General features: G+C 35.2%; 1 protein-coding gene across 2 annotated transcripts; it reads right to left on the bottom strand.

Annotated features, from left to right (window-relative positions):
- Positions 1-9,643: 9,643 nt before the first annotated feature.
- LOC112289878 (uncharacterized) lies at positions 9,644-16,877 on the bottom strand. 2 transcript variants are annotated; one of them, XM_024535572.3, is made up of 15 exons: positions 16,453-16,877; positions 14,651-15,455; positions 14,158-14,239; positions 13,738-13,841; positions 13,322-13,448; positions 12,984-13,078; positions 12,722-12,845; positions 12,449-12,529; positions 11,957-12,055; positions 11,490-11,675; positions 11,235-11,322; positions 10,941-10,990; positions 10,580-10,672; positions 10,234-10,449; positions 9,644-10,020 (listed from the first exon to the last, which is right to left on the bottom strand). In XM_024535572.3, exons 2-15 carry the CDS (start codon positions 14,707-14,709, stop codon positions 9,835-9,837), a joined length of 1,590 nt encoding a protein of 529 aa, XP_024391340.1. In that variant the 5' UTR covers positions 14,710-15,455; positions 16,453-16,877; the 3' UTR covers positions 9,644-9,834. The 2 variants fall into 2 exon arrangements, with proteins under 2 accessions (XP_024391340.1, XP_024391338.1); XM_024535570.3 differs by having other exon boundaries at positions 10,941-11,011.
- Between the last annotated feature and the right edge of the window lie 810 nt (positions 16,878-17,687).

The following is a 17,687-nucleotide window of genomic DNA, read 5'->3' on the forward strand; positions in this document are numbered from 1 at the left end:
AAAAAAAAAAAACATAAATTTAATTAAATAATTTATTAAAAGAATAATTAATTTTTTTATATCTATTAAATATAATGTTTTAGTTAATTGTTTAAGTAGATCAATAATCAATTTTGTATAAATTAAGAATAATAGAAGGCTAAATCAATGAAAGACTAAGGCAATTTTTTTTAACATAATCAGAAGATGTATTAAAGTATTTGACCTCAATCACTTTTAGTACTAATCACTTTAGTTGCATACATTTAAAAACTTACATAAAATTTCAACTACCACAATAATAATCAAATAAAACACAAGGAACAACAAAAATACAATATATAAATGAATACATTCTATAAGACATAAAAAAATGATATCTAATATTGTATAGTTTTATCATCTTTGATGAATCAAAAGTAATCATCTTGTAAGTCAAGTATCACAATTTAGTAGAAAATGGCAATGCTAAAAATATATATAATAATAATTTAAATTTTACTTTATTTAGATATTATAGTTCAACTTGATATTATAATTACAAATTAAATAAAAAAATATTTTATTTTTATTTTTTTATTTAATATATACTCCAAAATTTAAAACTTATGCTAGTTGTAGTTGCAAAAAATTTAGTTATAAAACACATCAAATTCTTATAGCCTTAAAAACTTTTAAAATATAACAAGCATGATTTATACAAAAAATATAGAATTAAAAAACTTTGCAAAGTGACTCTTGGGATTGTATATTAACTTTACAAGCATATTAACAAAATGACATTGTAAATTTGTTGATGAAAAATTTTGGACCATTTATTAGAAAGAATTTATCTACTAAATTGAGGTATATTTGAATCCTTGCAAAAATTCTTAATAATTGTCTCCTTCTTTACTCTTTTCTTAATTATCTTACATTTGATTTGATCTGTTAATTTTAATTTCAACAAATCTTTTATAGATCTAATTGGTATTAAAGTTTTAAATAAAGTTTTCATATTCTCTACAAACCTTTTATTAGTTATTAATATTTAAATTCATCGATTGGTATTTTAATTTTCAAATTTTTATGTAAATAAATTTTTAATTAATATATTCATTTAAGATATTAAATTATGATAATAACATTCTCAGCCTTAAAATTTGTTGAACTACAAACATTGTTAGGAATAATTTAAAAACCATTAATAAGTTTGGTTTTCATAGAATATAGATCTATATAATACTTTATGATATTTGGCTCCTAATTAAATTTTATACTCTTGTTAAATAAATTTTATAAATTTTTTATGGTACTATTAAACTCATAGTCTTAAACCACCTATCAAAATTTAGATGTCAATAGATTTTCCACAAGAAGGTTGTCTTATAATATTACCTTTGCCAGAGTAGTTATTGCAGCCAAAGTAGTTTTTGGCTGCAATAACTTTGCTTGTAGAATATCCAAGCAATATAATCTGGTCTATCATTAAGTATATATATATATATATATATAAGTAGACAACGAATTTACTAAAAGATTTTATTTTTTTAAAGTTGGATTTGTAATTATTTCATCATTTTAAAAAATACATCATTTAATTAATTAAGAATTAAATAGATTCAATTTCTTAATTGCTCATGGACGAATTCCACTTCTATTTGCACAATTGGTTTGATAAAAGTGCACTTTCTTTTCTTTTTTTATTATTTCTATGTAACAATTAAGATTGATTGAAGGTTATTATTATCTACACTCTTTATATAATATTTTTTAGATTGAGTAGAGATAGTTTTAGATTTTTTAAATACAATATATATATATATATATATATATATATATATATATATATATATAATTTATAATTTAATTATTTAATCAAGTTTCAGATCTCTACAATTCTATTATAAATTACAAAAGAAACTTATAATTTTCAAAGAAATAAGCTTTTATTTTATGTTTTCATGTTATATTGAATATTTTTATCTTGTAATATTATCACTTCTATTAACTTATAACATCCCATTGATAAAATATAAAATAAAATTATAAAAGAAATTATTAATTTGATAGAATTTATTTTTTCTTTTAATTTATAGAATCAACAATAGAATTTTCTAAAACAAACATTTTTTAGAACTACTAATAAAATTAAGTAGTTTTTACATAAAATTTTAATTAGAGCATCTATATTTATTATTTATTAAATAAAATAAAATATTTTCTTTAAAAATATTTCAATTAATTTATTATTTACTAAATAAAATCATGTAATTTATAGAATGAACTTGTTAAAAATAATTTCTATTATTTATTATTTTTAATAAAAGATTAATAAAATAAATTATTTTAAGATAATATTTCTATAATAACTAATATGTAACAATGCTCTCTTTTTGTTGTTGTGCTACCATATTATATCAATAGAGCTTTCAATTGCTAATATAAAAATTATAAAAAGTAGAATTGCTATAAACTAGATTGATTATAGCAACAACAACAGAAGAAGGGAAAATCAAATGCATATTATTAACATAGGCTTATAAAATCATACGCTTTAGCCTATCACATTGCATTGGTTTTTGCTATCTAAACATTGTTTTACTAAGACATCTCTTAGTTAGATTTAGTTTCCAAAAAAAATAACATAAATATATGTCATGAGACAATTTATTTTCAATGATTTCTTTTCTTTTCTTTTCTTTTCTTTTTTCAGTATTGCAAATTTCTTGTTAATTATCACATATAGTATATTTTTAATACCTATTATTTTCTCAAAACTTTAAAGTCAACCACTAAAAATGCTCTTACTTTATTTTAATAATAATGTAATACACAAAAATCATATAAAAGCTAAGCTAATGCATCTACAAATTACTTAAACTTTGATGGTAATCACTGTTATGGAAGAAAATTATTTTTTGGTTTTTCTCTTTAAAAAACATGGATATTGTCATTTTATTTGTTATTTATAATTTATGATTTTAAAGATATAAAAATTGTGAAAATTTGAAAGTTGACAAAATTATGGAGATATTTTTATTGAATTCAAAAACTTATTTATGAAAAAAAAAAAAAAAAAAAAATTAAAAAAAATTAAACTTTATTGTAAATTTATTTCTAATTATAATTTAATTTTAAAATACTATTATAAGGCTAATATATATAATTATTAATATATATAATTATTATTATGAAGCTCTTTAATATATATATATATATATATATCGATTATTTTTCTCTCTAAAATAGTATATGTGAGGATTTTACAAAAGATTTTATTTGTTCTTTTTATTTGATTTATGGGTCTTAATTATAGTTTTGAAAAAAATCAAAGTTTTAAATATAATTTTAATTTAAATTATTAAATATTTCGTATTGTTAAATATCTCTTTTAAATATCAATAATAAGTAATAATAGTATTATAATATTTATTATTTTTACTTAAAGTGTGTATAATTAGTCATAATAAATACATGACTTTTCATTTTAAAGAATATTTCAGAAAAGAACAGAATTTAGAAATATTAATATCAATTTAGTTAGTTTTTCTACAGGCTAGCAATAATCACATTAATATTTATATTTTTATTATATTTAAATAGATTCTTAACTAAGATTTTAAATTCGATATTTTTTTCCATTTGATTAATTTATTTGTTTAGGGTTTAACTTTTGATTTAGGATTTTTGGTTTAACTTATTAATGTATTGTTACAATTTCTTGTATTAAAAGCTTTTAAAATTAAAATTTATGTAGCTTAAGAAATAAATTATTATAATTTTATTACTTATTATTTCTTAAGCTACATAAAAAAATTTATAGTTTTATTATTATTGAATAAACAAGACCAAAGTTATTCTTTTATATGGACACTTAATCGAGATTTTTGAATCATTATATTTAATACGATATATGTTATTTTGTCTCAATAGATAATATCTAGATTTATTGTTTTATATTTAGTTGTAGTAAAATTTTATTTATAAAGTTTGATTGACAATTGACACACAAAATAGGGTGATTATGACTTTACTAAAAATAAATTTTAAAATATTACCAATTGTAATATCTCATACATCAATATGTAAAACAATAAATTTTGTTAATAAAATGAATGAAATTTAAGCAATAAAGTGTTATAAGACATTAGATTCTTTACTAGAAGCTTTTATTTAAAGAATATTATTTCTAATATTTTATTTTTAAAGGAGATGAATAAAATAGATAGATTCAACAAAATAAAATAATCAATTTTGGATAGCAGGTTTAATGATCCAAAAATGATCTAACTAAAATCATGATAGTAGAAGTATTTATTTTATTAATAAATATAATTTATTTGAATGAGATGTTATTTTTTCTTTTGAGAATAATATGATGTAATATTTTATGGAATTTTATATATATATATATATATATATATATACATTTTTTTTCATCTACCTATTTATATAATTAAATAAATAGAACATTTATTTTTTAAAATTCTATTAAAATTTTATTTAAGAAAAAAAAATTTACGATGTTATATAACATCAACCAAAAAATAATAATTTTTCTAATTTTTATAAGTTTTTTCTAAAATAGCATCCAAAAAATCAAACAAATTAAAGTATATATCAATTTTCTTGAACCTCCATCTATATTTTAGTGATAGTGACTGTCATGTCTTATTTTCCTATTAAATCTTTGAGTCTACTATTCAATGTTAAAAAAAAAATTGATTTTTTCTATATATTTTGTATATATTTAAAAACTCTTATATTAAATAGCTTAGGAGATAAACTAGAAGAGCCAAAAACCATCTCTGATTGGTTGCATATCTCATTATTTTCATCAAAAGTAAAGCAATAACTCAACTTTTGATTAATTGGAGATCAAAATTTGCATATTACTACAGATTGCTAAGAATAGCATTGCAAGATCATTAAGTTTTCATGTCCAATGGCATAGATTTTTATTATATATATATATATATATATATATATAAAAACAAACAAGAAGTATTTAACAAAAAACAAGAAAAAGAGTCTGATAAAGAAGAAAATACCATAATTCTATCTTGATGTGTGTTAGAACAACTCTAAATTCATGTATGTTCCATCTATTGCTTGAACCTAAGCCTATGAACAAAAATAGCATGTTTGTTTATGTGAATTGTATTGGGATCATGAATCACAATGTGTGGGCTTTGCTCATGGCTCTATTAGTAAAGTGCTACTAGATGGAATTACCCACAAACAACCTTATTTCTAAAATACTTACTTGAAGTGGAGTCCTTTTCTTTGCATGTTAATATTATAAGTTCACCAAATAAGATATGAATTTATAATCAAACCATTGCCTAAACAATCAATAATATAAGGTCATTTAAAATATATCTATATCTATATATAGATTATAGTAAAAACCTATGCCATTGGCTACAAAAAAATATTATAAACTATGTGTTATAAATTAATCTTTTATTTGAAGCTTCATGTAACGTGAAACTCCATGTTTCATGTAGCTCCACATTAAGATGCTTCTGAACTCCATGCTTAGTGATCTGGTAGTGCTATTCTTGACAATCTACAGTAAGAGCATGCAGATTTTGATCATTGATTGATCAAAAGTTGAATTATTGTTTCACCTTTGTTTTACTTTTGATGAAAATAATGAAATATATAACCAATCAAAGTTGGTTTTTGTCTCCTCCGGTTTATTTGCTTGAAATGTTTTATAAAAGAGATATATATATATATATATATATATATATATGATTATCTATGGAGATTGTGCTATTTTATCACCTAATTTTGAAGTTCTTTTATGGTGGTTCTTCAAACATCTTTGTAAAGAGCAAGCAAACAAACCTTCCAGTCAATCAGGTTACCCTTTGTTACCTACAAACAGAAATGAATCCTAGTCTGAATTATGCAGGAAATGATGCAAACCTGCCCTCACAATACCATCATGAACTTGATATAGAGAGAGAGTTTATTTGTTTGATACACAATTTTTACAAATTTCAATAAAATAATAATCAAGTTGTAAATCATGCAGTGATGGCACGTGACAATGCTATGTCATATTTCAAAAATTTCAAACCAAACAATTCCTTTGAAAGGAAGAATTGAGGAGATTGAGTTCCAAGAAGATAATAGGCTATCTCGGGTCCCACCAAGGGGAGAGACTAAGGAGAATTTACATGTGGGGGAACAAATGCAAAAGTACTTTCACATCAAGGAAGGATTTGAAAATAACTACATAGAGGAGAATACTCACATTATCCATTGGCAGAGGATATTAATGAAGGGCCGTCGAAAATCAGGCAAATTGTGAAAAATATTGTGCCGGTTGATTGCCATTCTATACCTCTCCACGTTCAAATTATTTTTTTATCTTAAGGAATACAAAAACTTCTCTGCAACATGATCTGCGCAAGCACAATGCACAGGAGGGAGTGTTACAATTATGACAAGCTGTAATGCCGTGCAATCAATTTCTCCCAATTCTGTGGTAGCCGAATCAGCCGACAAGTACCTTTACTATGCTCTTTTTAGAGATCATTTCATATTTACTCCCAAGATAAGTGCCATCAAGATAGGCAATCCAACTGGCTGCTCTCACATTTTCGCACGAAGTCATGGAGGAAAGCTAAAATTTTAATGAAGAAGTGCTAATTTGTCACAGCTCACATTAGCTACGCCGGCTTGGTTGTTCTCTTGGGAAGCGTAACCCAAACCAATCACCCAAGTCAAAGGCAATTGACGTTGTCGCTGACCTTGACAACACTAGCCACAAGCATCATAGGTATCGATTTGATGATAGAATCCTCCTTAGTCTCAGCACGACATCAGTGTAAAATTCAGATTTGCTAACTTGCCTTTTCGTCTTAATTGAATGGAAGGAAGAAATCGCTAAAATTCTAGCAAGATCAAGATTGATGTCTAGATCAGATGGACGTTCATGTTGTTGATTTGTCGATGGTAGAAGAAGCACGTGCAGCACTCAACGCGTATGCTCAGAAGGTATCTGCACCATAACATTTCAAAAATAATAAGCCTTCCAACATCGTGGCAATCTGCGGATCGACAAAGAAAGATGCTGGACGGTGTGCATTCTATGTCTCCTTCAATCATCGAAAGGACGGGCTACTCAACGTCATCAAATTCACACCTCACAATGAAAACTGCGTGACATTCCTTGATTCGTTTCTGCTTCGTGGACTTGCTCTAGCTGCCATTGCCGGCCCCCTTGTCCATGACATCTATGGTCTACGTCCACGAGACATCGTCAACCACACTAGGATGTAAGTTGGTGCTAAAACATTGTATATGGCTGCCTGGCGTAGCCAAAAGGCCCACATGAAACTTTCCATTGGAGAGCATAATATGAGATTTCAGATGATCTGTGGCTTGCTTGACAAGCTCCAAGTTGTCCACCCTGAAACTTCTTCTATATTTGAGACGGACAACCACGGGCGATTCAAACGTGCCTTTGTTTGGGGGCATGGAAGGCCACCGTGATACACTACCACCCAGTCATTACATTGGACGAGGCCCATTCCAAGGCGACATACAAAGGCGTGTACTTAGGTCTGAGTTGTGTTGATGGTGAAGGTCACCTAGTTCCAATTGCCTTCGGTAGTGCACCGATTGAGAACACCGAGAACTGGACGTGGTTTTGTGCAAAGGTGGTGGAAGCAATACCCTTCCTCAATTCATCTATACAAATAATGGTCAGTAACCGTAAAAAAGGCATTGAAAGTGGTGCTGCAACCATGCTTTCCATGGCTGCACATGTAGCATGTGTCTGGTACATTGAGAACAACATAAACACCTATTACAAGTCGAAGCTGAATGGCAATATCTGGGCAGCCGCCTGGGCATTTACTAAGGATGCTTATCTACTTGCCATGGTGCAGATCATGGAGATCATACTGAGGCCTACGCTTACCTCAGTGGAATCCCAGCAGAAATGTGGACGCTGAGCCATGCCAGGACTCCACGCTTTGGGGTGCTCACATCAAACATGTCGGAGGCAACAAATGCGTGGATTCTTGGCGTTCACAACACAAAGCCATTCGATGCTCTTGTACAGCTTGTTTGCAAAACGGGTGGCCTCTTCTTCACCCGACAAGAGGAGTACGCTGAGTTTACAGACCATCTGCGACAATCAACAATACTTGAGCTTCAGACAAAGGTTAGGGAGGGTCAGACACGGTTGGTGGTCTAGATGGACACGTATGTTTTTAAGGTCTATGGTAGTAACAGTAGTAGTAGTGGTGGTACGTTCCAGGTTGTCAAACTTGCTGGCCGCACCTGCTCTTGTGGAGAGTTCCAGAAACATCAGTTGCCATGCATCCACGCATGCGCCGGAGCAATGAAATCCCGAGAGCAAGTTGAACAATTTCTACACCAAACTTATCTGTTAAGCAAGCTCCGTCGCGTGTATGCTGGCATTGTTGTGCCAATTGACGTGGAAACTTTGGATGAAGACATGACATGGACGTCTCTTGAAATCAAGCAAGTAGGCCGTCCTTGCAAGGATCGTCTTTAGAGCCGTAGAGAAGCTGATCTATCCAGATGTTCCTAGAAGAAAAGATTGATATCACATTACCATCGCATCGGTTTTCCGCATTCCTCGTTGAGTTCATGATATTTGCAGGTCCGGTGGCCTTAATGTTGTGGATGAAGAGGCCGTGCACAATGATATTGCTCACAATATGTATTGTGAGTCCACCACCCTCGGCAATGTGGACTTGCACGCCGCGCTCGTCAATGGTCTTAAAACTCGTGATCATGAGAACATTCTTGAGCTTGATGATCAACCAGACGCAAAAATAATCCACAGGGGTTGTTTACGCGTGACAGCATAGCGCAATTGGGAGAAATTGATCGCGCAGCATAACAGCTTGTCGCGATTGTTACACTCCCTCCTATGCGTTGTGCTTGGACAGATTGTGTTGTTCAATCGTGTCTAGTTTAGCATCTGAAATGTTAGATTTTCTTGGTGTCGTCATAGCATCCTAAGGGATCTACTTCCCACACATCACATGCTTATCACCCACCGGGGGAGAAGTTTTTGCATTGTTTAACACGGCGAAGAAGTTTTTGCATTTGTTAAGATAAAAAATTAAAAAAATAAATAAAAAAATAAATAAAATAGAAAGTGGAGAGGTGTAGAGAAGAGCGGCAGCATAGCGCAGCAGACAACCGACACAACAATTTCAACAGTTTGCCTAATCTTTGACGGCCCTTCATTAATGCCCTCTGCCAATAGATAACATGTGTTCCCCTGTATGTAATTATTTTCAAATCCTTCCCTGATTTGAAGGTACTAATGTCGTAAATCTCTTAGCACCAAGGTTGACAGGAATCCTCGTTTCTAGTCCTGCGAAGTGCAGAAGCGGGTTTTCCATCACGAATCCGCAGATCGTTTGCCGTGCAGAGCCACGTGACGAAAGCTTTGCAGTGGTGCTGCAAGGGCGACGCTCTCAAATCTGGCTTCTGGTATGCATTCCAGATGGGTCCGAGGTTTCAGTTCACATCCTTATCTCGAAAGTGGTACCGTTGAAATTCAACTCACTTCGATGTTGGGTAAATTAGTAAACTGAGAAAGTACTTTGGCATGTACAGTAGAATTGGATGTTCCTTTCAACAATTTTCTCAAACATGAAGGGTTGCGAGATGCGAAGAATGAGAAATAGTTAGCACTTCTTTCATAATTTACAAGAGAGGCACAACTCTTTGCCTTTTTATGCACAATCAAGGCTTTCAACAAAAAATGTGTTGAAAAGATAACCGCAGATTTGCAACCATGAGATGCCACAGAGGGCGCAAATTCATAAGGGACGCGGGCATAGGAATGCATAACACAGCTGCAATTTATTTTGATCCATTGCGACGACCGCCTCTAAAAACAGAGGATCTCAAACGCTGCCTGAATGCGTCAAGTCTGCTGCTGTTTGTCGATGCGATAACCACGGATCGTGAAGCTTCATTCCTGTTTTTCTCCTCCGCCTCCTTTAAGTCTACATCATGCAGAGAAGCTGCAATAGCCTCCATAACCATCTGTAACAAAACCGAACAAAACAAAATCCCCCATCGACATTGACATATGCAGTCAGAAAATGATGTCTATCATGTCAAAAAGGACGAATCATTAACATGAACTGAACTTCAACCTGTTTCTATTTCAGACAAAAAGGACGGTTAGGCGAGACCAAACGAAACGAAACAGCTGACTAAGACACTTCTTCAACGCCTACGGCAGATGGAGCTTACCCGCTCTTCATCGTCAAAATTTGCAGGTGCATTGGCAAATGACTGATCATAACTGGGTGAAGCATGTCCAGCACCTCCAAGAAGAGGACCCCAGACTTTCTCTCCACTAGGTGAGACATGTCCATCATCACTGTAAAGATTAGGGGTCCAGCATTTGTCATCATCATTCGACGAGGCTACCTTAGCAGGGTGGGTGTGAACCCCATTCTCAGAAGCCTGAAATGAAAACCACACCAAGGGTAACAGTTAACTAGAGCATACAACCAACAAGAACAACTTGACAAACCACTGCTGTGCTGGAATACTGGTGATGGCAGAAAGCCCTCCACTGGACAAGTTCTTGTACCTCAGTACAAGAGGATGTGCCTTCGAACCCATCGCTGTCAAAATCTTTAAGGTCGGAAAGATCTGCTTCCTTACCAGTGAGGTCCACAGGTACCTGCACGAGCGCCCAAATTAATTAGAATCTCAAAGCACCTGAAATAGAAGTCACTCGGCCACCTGCCAAGATGTGTTCCATCAGGAAACAATCTTTCATAAAATTTAAGAATTACAGCAACCTAGTAGCTAAAAAACAGAAAGGACACGCAAGAAAACACAGCAATAGTCCCAATAAATCAATAAGTAGGAAAATAAATGAATTATGCAACAGCAACTGCGGACAAATCATTACTTAGAAGAGAAACGAAAAACTAGAAGATCCTTACAACTGTTCTACTCATCTGCCATCGTGAACGTGTTTGTGACAGTGCTTCCTCTGTTGATTCGGAACCCGGACCTGTCCAACATTAGAATTCAGAGGTTTTTCACTGCACATGAATCTCATTTAGTATATTAATGACTTATATTTGGTGATTTGAACTTACTACCAAATATCTGACATATGCACATATGAAAGCTAAATTATGTGTTAAAGCAAAGTTACGACATTGACTGCGGATTTCTTCGGAAAGATATACCAGCTCGCAAACATACGGAAGAAAATGGGTTGCAGAAAGTACCATCGGAGCTAGTACCACCAGCAGGTGACGACCCAGTATTGGTAGAGGAAGGCGGTCGAACTGCCCCCAACATCTCATAGAGGGTATCCTGTAACAAACGAAGTGTCTCAGATGAAGTTCTTCTGGAATATCTCAAGTACCTCAAAAAGAACCCATTTGAAACCAACAAAAGGCATTGCCAATTGTGCGTTCCGTTTCACTATTATTATTTTTGGAAAAAAGACATACTGCAGGAGGAAGGGAAAGGACACACACCTCGTCTACATCATCAAGATCCAATGCATCGTCATAGAAATGTGGCTCGGGTAGTACTTCCGGCACGACGATTGGTGCGTCAGGAGGTCGCAAAACATTATAAAAGAAGATCGTGATGGAATCATAGTAAAACTGAGGTCTTGGGGAATTATGATCACCATCAAACTTGATTATATTCTTATCACCCTGCATCACGTTCATCACATTGCATTCAAATGGCCATACTTAACGAGCTTAAACACACCTGTAAGTGATCTCATACCCTACTCATCGTGAGCCTTTCTAAAATCGAAACTTTGGAAGCAGGTTGAATGAAGCATGTGGAAAGACAGTGGAAGTGTTCATTCAATGAATGAGAACGTAAATAGTCAAAGACGTAAGCGAACTTTGATTTTCAAAACAAGTTTGTACCTATCAACAAGATGGAAAGGGGCATAAGCTAGAAGGCATGGAGAGGTGAAACTTACTGAATAAGCTTTAAATATTATTTCAGAATGGCGAGGATGTATGAAGGCATCGTCTGTTGCGTGCCCAAAAAGAGCCGGAATAAAAGATTTTTTGGCCACCTAGAAAGGACGAAAACATAACGTGACTTTAATGACATGTACAAGTTACTTGTGTGTGCAGTGGTCAAATCCAAGAACCGAAAACAAAACAGGCACACAACTTAACTAAAACCAATCAAAAAAGTTAATTGTTGATACTGTTAAAACTTTGGTAGTTTGCTATAAGTTCTGCCTGGCTTGGAACAAATCGAGAAACCAAATATCTCAGCAAAAGCCACATGTCAAAGGTGTCGTTTGAGAAAAAGATAGTGTTCACTACTACAAGTAGCATATGCACTTCGATTGCTCTCGATGATGCTGCACTCTTCGCCCCAAAAAAATCCTATTACTTCAGAAAATATATCAAGGTGTAAAGGACATGCTTCAACTTCAAAATAAGACGTCTGAGCAAACCTGTACTGTGTCAAGGTCCATAATATCAAAACGAGCCTTCTTTTGTATAGCCTTCCGCATGTATTGCACAGCCACCTTTACCTGTACGCATCAAGAACAACAACACCCCGTGCTTGTCACGTTTTAGAACATTTGAAACAATATATATATATATATATATATATATATATATATATATATGATAACCAATCTCGAGTAGTCCTCTACGTCTGCTGCAGGAAGGATTGGATGCAACGAAATCTAAACTTGAGTTTTGTATTCAGACAACATCACCGTGAACTTTGGAAGGCGAATCTTGTATACATCAACCAGTTCCATCATGAGGTTGTTGAGATTCGCAAAAGGACTGTCCAGGACCATGCCAGCTATGGAGGGATCTTGAGCTCCATACATGAGGCTGCGTAGATCAACAAAATTATTGCAGTGCGCCTAAATAGCTCCCACAAGGAAGTTTTGAACTAGACATGCAGAGCTACAAAACTACAAATAAGCAATAAACACCAGTCATGAATCATGAGTGCAGTGAATATAATACCAGGTGACAGCCCCCATAGAACGACCCCATAAACCAATGCGGGATACTTTTTCGTCGGTTCGCAAATGGTTTACAACGGCTTTTAAATCATCTGTCTGTAAGCATAACAATTCAGCGCAATTTAGACTTGTCCACATGGATGTTTCATGTTTGAAACTTCGATGAGACAACCTTGGGCATTGTAACACTAGTACTCTACGACTAAAATGTTAACATCAAACTGAACTTGAGCTAACACTTTCGCATAAAAGCTCCGAGAATTGTTACAAAACGAAAATAGCATGACTGCTTAGAAGGAGAAAATAGATAATAAACAGTAACAAATGTTAAATTGTTACCTCATTCCAGCCCAAGCTAACATAATTTCCATCAGACAACCCCGAGCCTGAGAAGTCTAACGTGAAAACAGTAATATTACATGGTAGGAGTATAATGGCTGCTTCATTCGCATCAGCTCGGCACCCACTGCATATTCACATGTTCAAATATATCACAAAATGTTTAAGCTAGGAAACAAGGAATTAGACAACCTTCTATCCTAACCATTTCTGGTACTTCGATCAACCAACTACTGAGAAGCACCTGAATTTCAACGAGTAGACCAACAAATGCAACACAATTACCCCTCACCAAAAGAAGGCCGAACCTGCACGAATTATAAAGAAAATTGAAAACTTAGAATCTATTCAATCTAGTATAAACTATTCAGGCATGAAATAACTTTCTAAAGTCTGAGCAAGCTGTTATGTCCAACCTGTTTCCATGACAGTAGATGACGCAAGGAAGTGGTTCATCATCAGGCGGAGATTGGGGCGTGTAATGACTACATTGCAATACATGTCCTCTATTATTTAAGACCTGCAATATATCACATTGTAATATTAGATTAATGCTTAGATAACTGAGACAAAGTCTTTTTAGAAAGGCTGCGCTCATTAAATAGTTGAATAAAGTAGCTGAAGCTGCCAATTCAGTCTTTCACACGCACTCAACTCAATCATACATGAAACAAGAAGAAATGTAAAGATATCCTGAGAATCTTGATCGAAATTTCGGTTTAATGTCATGCAATACAAGCAATAGTTGTTAAAAGTTTAATTTACAACGCACGAACACATAGAGAACGCCTTCATACAAGATCTTGTCTTAAATCAGGAAGTAAGATAACACCTGCCTGAAGGTCTTTTCGTGAGTATTTACGACCTTTCAGCAGAAACTCCTGCTCAAGCAAGTCAAGCGAAGGGCTGTAACTCGCTCTGCACCATCAATGAGCACCATTCAATCATTAAGAAATAGTTCCAGGACGCCGTATAATACATGGGAGCAGTTCATGATCGGCACAGTGCAATTTAACACCTATACGGAAATTATAAAATAAGAAGACTTCCATGTTTGCAACTTCACTTCGTTAAGAATTCACCACAGCACTAAAAGTAAGAAAGATATTACAAACAAGCCTAGGTAATCCAAGAAACTAACCAAGGACTAAAAGTCATGTCAAATGTCAAGAACAAACAAGCGTGATCAATGCCACACATTCAATATGGTTTAGTCATTTTCTTAGAAAACTACGACAAAAAAAAATATCGCCAACCAAATAATAATGAGCATAATGATCAACTGTCATAAACGGCAGACAATAGACAGACTTGAATGAACAATGTTACCTTGGAGGCCGTATCACGAAGTTCACTAGTTGCTCCATCATTCTCTTCAGGAAAATCATGCAGAGTACTTAAACGGCACCCCTTGTGATCCTAATACGCGTTATCAAAACTCACCCACAGGCCAGTTTTGATTGCACGAGAAACCTTAATTCTCTCTTTCTAACCCTCTGAAGCTCTTTTTTGCTCATGATCTCCAAATCAAGCCATTCCTAATCAGACTTAACGATGACTTTCAAAGCGCAGCCAGTCGATCTTTCTGAGATCTGGCATCCAAAAAAGCTCTAAGCTTGTCTGCAACCACAAAGCTAATCGATCACCTCTCCAACCTCTCTTCCACCAATGTCTCTAGCTTTGCTGACTCTTCGAACAGTAGCAGTTTTTCCACAATCCCCGAATTCAGGGGGCTGCACGAATCAATGTTCCAGACCAGGCATACTATCTGCAGGGAGAGACCATAATTCCAATCTCGCCTGTCTTCCCACCTCGACGAATCTCAGTCTCATTTTTAACAAATGTGCTGAACCTCTTCAAGCCAATCAAAATCCGTCGATAAATTACGTTGACTACGCAAGCCCCTGCGTCTTAAGTTTCTCGTTCGCCACTTACTAAAGGTACACGGGGCCCTTCTCTAAGTCCCGGGCTTACAAGAAACCGCAGTGTGATGCTCGGTTAGCAGTGATTGGCCCCTCATCCTGCCTTCTTCTAAACCTGCGTCCACGTGACTTTGTAAACAGAGGCACCGCCGGGAGTGTGCATTAATTCGTAAACTGTGCACTTTCAACGGTCTGGCATTTGCTTCCTCCACCTGATTTGAAATACATGAGCAAGGATATATTGCATCAGCAACCGTGACGTAAACCTGATTTACATGAAGGTTACCAAAGAGAAAACTTTTCAACAGTCCAGCACAGAGAATAATCGAGTTCACAGTCGCGCTCTCAAGGGCAATCGAGGTTCCACTAACATAAAGTTACACTGTCGAAATATTACAAATCGTTCATTAAAGGTGAACCCGGAGTGGAGAGGCAAAGTAAAAGAACGCTAAAATCAGAGCATGCTGCATTATTTCGTATCTAAGAATACTCCACAACGGCAAGTCCGTAACCATTACACACGCTCGAGCTTTCTCGAAAGAACATTAACACAAAGGCAGAATAAGACAATGGCAGTGCAGAGCCTAGAAGAAAAATACAAGAAGCTCGCAACGACCAACAATGAACCAAATAAATAAAAACAATTATGTATATTTATTTAAATATTTATATATTTACTCGAAAGAAAAACTAACAAGAAAAATAATAAATAATAAATAAAAATCGAACATCCCGACTTGAACGCAACTAACAGAAAACTATCGCACGGAAGGAAAACCTGTGAACCCTAGGGCAAGGGACACCCGCAACCTTCACAGTCACAAGACCTGATATTCGAGGAGAGAAATCTGAATAATTTACAAAATACCAACCCTAAGACAGAAGAATCGACAGGCACATCAATCGATTCCTCCAAAAAAGCATTCCTCCACACTTAAGCCTACACTGCCAATGCGCACGCACAGTACATCTTCAAAAATTGCAGCGTCTAGTTCATAAAACAGTCGTCTTCTACCAACACTCTCCCGAATCTCGGATCACAACCACTCACGCCTCACCTTTCATTCTCAGATCACTTCAACCCGCGCGAAAACAGGTTCGAGACAACAAATACGCAACCGAAGCCACTACGCACAAAATCAATCGCCGCACACAGCAAACTCTTAACCTCTATGCGCTGTTCATTCCGATGCCCCCGCCCATTCATACCTACAGACTCGGCTGGGGGGACGGTCCTGCAGCCACAGCTGAACGCGCGACGCCGTGGATCATCCGAGAAGAGATTTGGAGAGAGGTGCGATAATGCCAAAAAATGCGCCAGTTACTTAGACGACGAACTTGAGCCCTGCCCCTGCATAACGACTCAGCCCCGCTGGTGCAAGGTGCACTGATCCCATGCTCGCCCCGTCGAGAGCCGACAATAGCGGGCGAAACCAGCGCTACCGGGACACTCAAACCAGGAATCCAAGAAAACGGCAACCAAGAATAGCAAACCGACGTTACAAACCCGAGCAGGACAACGCGAGTGCCCCGAAGCGCACGATACGTCAAGTCAAGAGGCAAAATGGGAAGGAAGAGAAGACCGACTCGCCATAGCCAGCCAGCCAGCACGGCACAGCAAGCCAGCGACACACAAGCCAGGCTCCGTTGAAAGGGGAAAATTGCAAGGCCACGCCAACATGGCGACCGGGGCTCCTTGTCACCTCCCACCGGATCTCCCGGTCAAATTCCCCCTCCCCTCTACTACAGGAAGTGCTTTTTTTACTACCTATTCCTCCTTCCCTCACTGTTTGTTGTCGGCAACGCCCACTAGCTTGATCTCTCAACCGACCTCACTTGTCAAACTGGAAATTGTCGCTGCTTCAAGCCTACCTATTAAGCAGTGATCCGCCAAGCTGGCCGGACTGGATGTGTGGCATGCAAGGAGGGGATAATGACATTGTGTAAGAATATTTGACTTTACCAACGGAAAAGTGGATCTGCATCACCTTCGGATTTTGTGGCATGGATTGCAGAGTACCAGGCTTCAGAGGAAGGCGCCTCAGAGTGTATCTCATTTCTGCCGTTTTTTTTTCTTTTTTCTCTCTTTTAAAAAAAAAAAAAAAAACAGAGGTTTTCATGGTTTGTGTGGTCGGGTAAAGGTAGAAAATCCCATCAAAGCATAACTCAAGTAACACTAGCACCGGACTTGTCAAGATGACGATGTCAACCCTAACCTCTCTGTGCGTGTGTTTAAGCATTCGAATAAGTGCATCGGCCAAACCCTAAATCCTACATCCTTTTATGTGTGTTGGAGCAAAAAGCACAAATTCTTCATGACAATTGTCAGCCAAGGACGAGAAGGGCGCCATACAATCCATGCATTTCTTCGAGGTATAGTTTGAGAGAGAAGTGGTTGTGGCACAAGTGGTTCTCCAGAGGTTCTTCCTTTCTGGTTTTTTGTT

This window comes from Physcomitrium patens, chromosome 12, assembly GCF_059467195.1.
Source record: "Physcomitrium patens ecotype Gransden chromosome 12, ASM5946719v1, whole genome shotgun sequence".
Classification (NCBI taxonomy): Eukaryota; Viridiplantae; Streptophyta; class Bryopsida; order Funariales; family Funariaceae; genus Physcomitrium; species Physcomitrium patens.